Genomic DNA, 8,439 nt, shown 5'->3' on the forward strand with positions numbered 1-8,439 from the left:
CCTCTGCACAGACAGGGACTGCGTCCGGCTCTCGCAGCCCCTCTGCACAGACAGGGACTGCCGTCCGGCTCTCGCAGCCCCTCTGCACAGACAGGGACTGCGTCCGGCTCTCGCAGCCCCTCTGCACAGACAGGGACTGCGTCCGGCTCTCGCAGCCCCTCTGCACAGACAGGGACTGCGTCCGGCTCTCGCAGCCCCTCTGCACAGACAGGGACTGCGTCCGGCTCTCGCAGCCCCTCTGCACAGACAGGGACTGCATCCGGCTCTCGCAGCCCCGGCTCTCGCAGCCCCTCTGCACAGACAGGGACTGCGTCCGGCTCTCGCAGCCCCTCTGCACAGACAGGGACTGCGTCCGGCTCTCGCAGCCCCTCTGCACAGACAGGGACTGCGTCCGGCTCTCGCCAGCCCCTCTGCACAGACAGGGACTGCATCCGGCTCTCGCAGCTCCTCTGCACAGACAGGGACTGCCGTCCGGCTCTCGCAGCCCCTCTGCACAGACAGGGACTGCGTCCGGCTCTCGCCAGCTCCTCTGCACAGACAGGGACTGCATCCGGCTCTCGCAGCTCCTCTGCACAGACAGGGACTGCCGTCCGGCTCTCGCAGCCCCTCTGCACAGACAGGGACTGCGTCCGGCTCTCGCAGCCCCGGCTCTCGCAGCCCCTCTGCACAGACAGGGACTGCGTCCGGCTCTCGCAGCCCCGGCTCTCGCAGCCCCTCTGCACAGACAGGGACTGCATCCGGCTCTCGCAGCCCCGGCTCTCGCAGCCCCGGCTCTCGCAGCCCCTCTGCACAGACAGGGACTGCATCCGGCTCTCGCAGCCCCGGCTCTCGCAGCCCCTCTGCACAGACAGGGACTGCATCCGGCTCTCGCAGCCCCGGCTCTCACAGCCCCTCTGCACAGACAGGGACTGCGTCCGGCTCTCGCAGCCCCTCTGCACAGACAGGGACTGCGTCCGGCTCTCGCAGCCCCTCTGCACAGACAGGGACTGCGTCCGGCTCTCGCAGCCCCTCTGCACAGACAGGGACTGCGTCCGGCTCTCGCAGCTCCTCTGCACAGACAGGGACTGCGTCCGGCTCTCGCAGCCCCTCTGCACAGACAGGGACTGCGTCCGGCTCTCGCAGCTCCTCTGCACAGACAGGGACTGCGTCCGGCTCTTGCAGCCTCTCTGCACAGACAGGGACTGCGTCCGGCTCTCACAGCTCCGGCTCTCGCAGCCCCTCTGCACAGACAGGGACTGCGTCCGGCTCTCGCCAGCTCCTCTGCACAGACAGGGACTGCCGTCCGGCTCTCGCAGCTCCGGCTCTCGCAGCCCCTCTGCACAGACAGGGACTGCGTCCGGCTCTCGCAGCCCCTCTGCACAGACAGGGACTGCGTCCGGCTCTCACAGCCCCTCTGCACAGACAGGGACTGCCGTCCGGCTCTCACAGCTCCTCTGCACAGACAGGGACTGCGTCCGGCTCTCGCAGCCCCTCTGCACAGACAGGGACTGCCGTCCGGCTCTCGCCAGCCCCTCTGCACAGACAGGGACTGCGTCCGGCTCTCGCAGTCCCTCTCCGCGCGGAGACGTGTCTCTGGCGGACACAAGGGCGGCCGGCTTCCTTCGAACAGAAGTCAACAGAACGGATCGCTTTGTTTGAGCCAATTCATCGAGATGCCAACACACGATTAATTTTTCAGTGACATTAAAAAAACTATGCAACGTCAAAGGGCTGCCCTAGCTGCAAGTGCTGTCACTCCTCTGAGTCGGCGGTTTTCTGAGAGGACTGGAAAGATACTTGTGTTTCGGGTCCTGGCTTCCTGCCAGACGGGCATCTCTACAAGGACGGTTTATCTTTCTAAAAAAAGCCTTCTACTCAGAATCACGCTTCGAGCCCTCCAACACACGACCTGTGACAGGTGTCCACTTCCACGTGCGCGTGCACTTGCCGCGGAAGAGCTGGAGAGAGGACGGGCCGGCCGTGCCCTTACCTTGCCTTTGTCAAAGTAGTGGATGCTCTCCTGGTAGAGCTGCTCCTTCAGCTGCCCTGGGTCGTCGCCTGGTACCCGTCCCGCTGCGTGAGGTGCGCCGCGCACACGTCCTCCGACCACTGAGGCAGAAGCAAGGGGTGAGTCGTGCCACCGGGCCGGCACGTCCAGGGCTGCCCGCTGCCCACCCTCGGGGCTGAATGCATGCTGAGCACGCAGTGGGGCCACACTTTGGGGACAGTAGCTGTCATCCGGCTGTCATGGGGCCTGGACACACGGGCAGACGTCTGTGCAGAGGCCAGAGGGGAGGGAAGACAAGAGGGAGGCAGAGCTGGGTCTGGACTCCCACAGAAGGGAAACCCAGCCTGTTCTGGGCGGCACAGACCTGCCGGCTTGCTGATCATGCCTTTCCACACCTGAGAGTCAGCTATGAGCCTGGTATTGACCTGTGGCTGTCTTCCTGGGTGCCGGGAGGCTTGGCCTCGGTTCGTCGCCACTCAGCAGTGTAATCGACGAGTGAAGAAGGCACAGGGACCCCACTTCCAAGGCTTAAAAACAAGGACCCGATAGGAGACCCAGCTCCTTCCAGACGGGGCGCATGTCTATATCCTTAGCCCCGGGCACACCGCCTGGCACAGGGCAGTGGGGCTCAGCCAGTGCGGTGTGCAAGCGTAGGATGTACCCCACGCAAGGAAGAGCGCAGAGGTCTCGGCAAGCTGGGGGGACACGCCAAAGAGGAGGTGAGCTCATTTGATAGGTAAACCCTTGAACTTGGGCTCAACAGACCAATGACATCAAGCGCGGGAGTCCATCAGACTCAATATTCAGTGAGGACTCGCCACTAGTGAGGAACTAAGTCAGAGGAGAGTCAGAGGGGCCTGAGCCGGAGACAGTGCTGTCGCCAATCATAGAGCGTAATGACAAGAGTGCCTGCAGGGACCGAGTTCACGGGCACAGGGGGGCGGGTGGGAGGCACGGCTGCCCATGAGGGTCTGGGGAGACTCCTTGGAGGAAATAATCAGAATGGGCTGGCTTCTCAGCGGGCCCAGGAGGTGCCGCGTGGCACTGTTTCCCAACGGACAGTGACACTGTTGCGATAAGCAACACGCTCCCAGGCTGCCCAGACCGAAGTGGGGTGTGCGGACCCTGGGACTCGGGGCTGGCCGGGCCTCACCTGCAGCAGCCCAGACCGAAGTGGGGTGTGCGGACCCTGGGACTCGGGGCTGGCCGGGCCTCACCTGCAGCAGTGGGACCTGCTGTGACCCACACTTTAGGGGGACATGACAAATGAGAGGAGCTGGCTGGACAGAAGAAATGACGCTGGGCACAGGGACAAAGGGACTGGCCTGCTCAAACGGGGAGCCGGACCCGAGGAGCTGGCCAGGCTCCCAAGAGGCTCGCCGTCACAGCACACACCCCTCCCCACGCTCCTGCAGCCCGACTCGGGCTGGACCAGGCTCCAAGGAACAGGGGCAGAGCGGGGCCCAGAATGGTCCCCCCACTCTAAGCACATCAGGCGAGCGTGAGACGCCTATTCGTGGTCTGCAAACCTTTTCACCACAGACTCAGACTTGCATACCATGACCACATCTGGAAGCTACAATTCATTAATTAATGGTATTTTCACAGCAGGGCTAGATGGCTACTTTTCTGTGTGAGTAAAAGGAACCCTTTAAAAGATTCTGAAATGTGACGATCATAATCAGTAAGAATAAGAAAATTCAGGTTTCCAATGACTTCTTGGGATCTTAAAATTACTTAAGAAAATGGAAATAGCAAAGATCCTCTTATAACAGTGTTTTTTCAACAGCTGGTGTGCGGTCTGGTGCTGGTCTGGCAGAAATTTCGAGCCAGTCCGCGTAAGAGTTAACCATTCCTGCTGTCCTATGAAGATCACAGACCCAACCAGTGGCTGAAAACGCTGTCTACACCTCCACATACACAGGGAGAGGCGGGGCCTGACTGCCAGCTAAAGGCTAATTAATGCCTTATTGTCCTCGTTTGTTGACAAAAATCTCCTTAACCAAAAAAAAAAAAAAAAAAAAAAAGATTCCATTTGAAGATTTTGTTTAAGGACCCAGAATGCACTAGCTATTGGTTCTATGGATGAGAAGAATTTTGTTAAGAGTGTATTTGTATACTGAGCAGAATATTGTCATTGTTGTTTTTGTATAACAATACAAAATGATGTTCTCCAGTGTGTTAAGCAGCACACATCCCATTTACGGTGGGATCAAATCCATTTCGGCGAAAAACTGCAAAACATAACAATTGTACAAGACATTGGGAGACCAGCGGCGGCAGTTCGCACTGTAACTGGGAAAATTCAGAAGTCGCTGGAAAGGACCGGGCCATTGGGTGTATTGATCCAGTGTTGTGAAACACACCCCAAGGTGGTGCGAATCCAACAATACAACAGATGATCGTTAACACCCGCACACATACTGTACAGGTGCACACATTGTCAGAGTTCACGCCTGACGAGCAAAGCGGGACGGCGATGGTGCAGGCTGTCAATCTTATTTTGCGTTTCCCCGGGTGGCAAAAGAAATTTTCTTCCGTTTGCCGAAGCGCTCTTGTTACGATGCTTGGGTTCCTAAGACGTGCAGGCTTGTCTAGAACGCCCAGTGGCACGGCTTGTGTCCGGCACCCCAACTCAGATCGCCGTGGTCACAAACGACGCTGCTTGGGGGGGGGCTTTCTATGTTGTGAAGTCACAGGGGGCTATTGGTGACTATTGACTATTGACGAGGCAATTCCACACCAAGCTCCTGCCTCAAGCCTCGCCATGTTTGCTTTCGAGAGGGCCCTGTGGTTTTCAGACCAAGGTGAGTCCCCCCTTGGGCGTCCCCGGGGCTGTCTGCGCAGATCCGCGTCAGGGTAGCCACTGCGGATTTCAGGACTGGGCCAAGGGCTGGAAGGTTCTCGCCTAACAGGGGTCCCTCCTCACTGCCTGCCATCCTGCCCGTGGGCACTGCTGAGTGCCCGCCGAAACGGTACCCTTACCTGGATTCCTTCCACCCAGCTTCTGGGGGTGGGGGACAGGCCCTGGACGTTGGAACAGAACTCCTCCAAGGAAGCAGTGTTTACGCAGGGTCCCCGAATAAGTTCTAGTTCTCAACTGTTGTTGTTATCCGTTTCTATCTTTTCTTTTTCTTTTAAAAAGAATTGATATAATTAGAAAGCTGCTCTCCAGGGACATGCTCACATTTTTCAACATACATAGACCATCCGAGCTAAGGGTAGGACTCCTTCATCATGACCTGGTCCCCTTCTGACCCGGCCGGAGAAGGAAGGCAGGTTTTGTTCCTGTCTCTCTGCAGTCCAGTGCAGACAGGTACTCCTTCTCGTGGCCGCCGTCCTCCACCATTAACCGAGTCTTGTTGGTTACGAACAGGGACGTGCGGCAGTATCCCTAACTCCTCCGTCTGCCTGACAGCCCCGGGAGGGGTGCTCATGTGATGACGCTGCTTAGTGACACCTTGCTGACGGGTCAGTCGGGTCCGCAGGGGCGACCTGTCATCACCGTAAATCCTCCATCTCCTGTTGATGTCACCGCATGTGGTCAGCACCCATAAATACTTAAGTGAGAGGTTTACAAAAACGTCACAGGGAAAAAAAAAAGAATACGGTTTTAAGTCATCTGTGGGACGGCAGGGCCACCAGCGTGCGCGGCCGTGCGGGTTACCTTCAGGAGCTTGGCGTGGAGAAGCAGGGTGTACGCGGCCTCAGTGTAGTTGTCACACTCCTTGTGCAGGTCGCACAGCTTGTACAGATACCTGGGGACGAAAAACATTGGTGCGCTCTTAACACGTCCCCCAGTAACCTGTGCTGACGGAGGCGAGAGCTGAACTCTGCCCTCGGCAGGAAATCGGACCCGTGCACTCTTTTTGACAATGTCCACAATTCACAATGCCTGGGAAACGCACTGCAGAAGGCGTTAAAAAAACCAAACCAAACCAACAAGAGTAATATACAATGTATATATACCAACAAGAGTAACATACAATGTATATATACCAACAAGAGTAATATACAATGTGTGTGTGTGTGTGTGTGTGTGTGTGTGTGTGTATATATATATAAATAAAATTTAAGTCCTCTCTCTTCAGAACAAAACTGAGGATGGAACAAGGAGGTCAGATGGCACTTCAAGGTTTCTCATTCCCTCCCCTTTTCCAGTGTTCTCTGTACATTTAAAGTGAGATCACGTAACGCTTGATTGTGATTTCTGACATGGCTTATGGATTCCAAATGCACAAATAATCCGGAAAAGTACAAAGCCGTAAGAAAGAAGGACCCCAGGGCTCACCATGAATACGATGCAAAGGTTGTCTGTGCCGTAAAGAAATGAGGGTTACTTTTTCATGTAAAGCAACCTCTAGTTCTGGATTAAAAATAAAAATGAAAAACTGGACTGTCTTCCCAAAAGTTTATTATTATTATTATCATATGGTACTATTTTTTAAAGGAGAAAGTAAAAATAATAATAATAAGAAGAAGAAATAGAAGGTTAGAAGACCACTCTCGGTGCGATTAAACCCACCGTTGTACACTAATGCCATGTGGGTGGTATCCTTCTCCTGGTCTTCCGAAGGGACTGTGGCTCAGGTTTGACACTGACCCCTAATGTGACTGAGGACAGGGATCGTCACATCCCACCACACTTGGGAAAAAGGCAATGATGGGCCCAAACCCAGCAGACAATACAAAGCAGGAGACTACGGTGGCAGAATAAGACTGAAACATTTTCATAGCACCTATTTCCAATAAAATTAAAACTGGGTTTCCCATTTGATCCTATGGCTTCCTGAGAAACATTACAGTTTGTGGTGACGCCTTTTTTCAAAAGGGTCCGATGATTCGGTCAAGAGGTACAAAAACCCTGTGAAATCATCATTTATGTCTTTGCTTCTGAGCCGGCTACGTTTGAACCCCCGCACCCCGATCCCCGCCTTGTCCTGGACGGACGACAGCACCCAGGCTCGGAACACCTCTGGGTGCCCCTCACCATTCAATGTCCCGCGTCAAGGTTTCCCAGTGGTTCTAAAACACGTCTTAGTGTGGCCCTGACAAGGGACAATGATTAGACACGCAGAGAGCACAGACATGCGTGATGCCTACCTACCTTATATACATTTCTTCTCTTTCAATTTCTTTGTAGAAATTCTGAAAAGAATCAAACCACAATTGTTTTAGGAAACTCGTTCTAGAGAAGAGTGACATGCACATGAAATCTTCACACAGTTCTTCAACTTGTGTCCAACCCAGTCGAATGGACCCAGCTCTTCTTTGGACTAACACCACAAAGTCACATATGATGTAAAAATTAACTTATACGCTTCTTTTTTTTGGGGGGGGGGGGGGAGGAAGCAATTCTAATGATTGTATTTCCTGCACTGAAAATAAAATTCTATCCAAAGATTTGACATCTCAACCATGCTTAACCATTGTCATCTCAAAATAATAAGTAAATATCCCAAATTTGGGAATAAGCATGATTGGATAATTCAAAGCCTGCTGGGCTTCAGCCTAAGTGCCACAAAGAGGTGACAGGGGTACCCAATGGAAATAGCCACTTGGACACATGGATGCATTCATAAAGTCAGTTCAATTAAAACTAAATGACGTTAAAAATTCACTTCCTCATGGTACCCTGCCACACTTTGAGAGCTAGGGCTCGCTGGTCCTGGAATTGACAGTGCTGACCCAGAACACACCCACCACCACAGAAATCTTATTGGATAGCACTGCACCAGACAGACAGACCTTCCCAATGACAGCCAGAAGACAGGCTGCCACTTTGGGAGCACGTTGTGTGTAACATAGGATGGACGAGAGGCTAGTTCACAGGGCCTGTAGCACAGGTCAGATTATTCCCACACGGGTGTAAACTGTCTTCTGGGTGAGCATACACGAGTACTGTCAAACTTCCTATGTCTTCATGTGGCCATCTGTCAGCACTTCCACACACGGGATCTCAGACGGACGGTGCAGGAAGGCACCTAAGACCTGTGGTGTGAAGGCACCAGCGGCCACTATTCCCCTGGTGACATTCAGCACCTGACCCGAAGTCAGCGTGGTGACCCAGGGCCCGAAGTAACAAGGGAGGAACATCATGAAGGCACGTGTGGTCCGGTGAGATGAAATAGCTGTGTCAGTTTCATTAGCAAAGAGAAGGACATTGCTGCCACAATCGAGCTCCCTGATAAGAAATGCTAAGTGATGATGTCAAGGCGAGGTGCGCGTTTAGTAAAACGCCGCCGAGATCCTCACGTTTTGCTGCCTCAGAGACATGGAACGTCCTCTGGCTCACAGCCGCGGTCTGGGGGAACGTCCTCTGCGTCACAGGCCGCGGCTGGTGGTAAACCGTCTCTGGGCTCACAGGCCACGGCTGGGGTAATTGAGGGTATTCCTCAGCCGACGGCCCAGAGTGAGGTCTCAAAGGCACACGAGGAGCCCATCACCTCCAA

The 8,439-nt window shown here is 54.4% G+C and overlaps 1 protein-coding gene across 1 annotated transcript in view; it reads right to left on the bottom strand.

Annotated features, from left to right (window-relative positions):
* LOC136384923 (dedicator of cytokinesis protein 1-like) overlaps nt 1–8,439 on the bottom strand; it is a 55,914-nt gene that overhangs the window by 45,504 nt on the left and 1,971 nt on the right. The window contains 4 exon segments of the mRNA XM_066355573.1: nt 1,970–2,028; nt 2,031–2,088; nt 5,655–5,745; nt 7,095–7,135. Of these exon segments, the coding sequence (XP_066211670.1) occupies nt 1,970–2,028; nt 2,031–2,088; nt 5,655–5,745; nt 7,095–7,135 (249 nt within the window).

Source organism: Saccopteryx leptura, chromosome 13 (genome assembly GCF_036850995.1).
Source record: "Saccopteryx leptura isolate mSacLep1 chromosome 13, mSacLep1_pri_phased_curated, whole genome shotgun sequence".
Taxonomy (NCBI): Eukaryota; Metazoa; Chordata; class Mammalia; order Chiroptera; family Emballonuridae; genus Saccopteryx; species Saccopteryx leptura.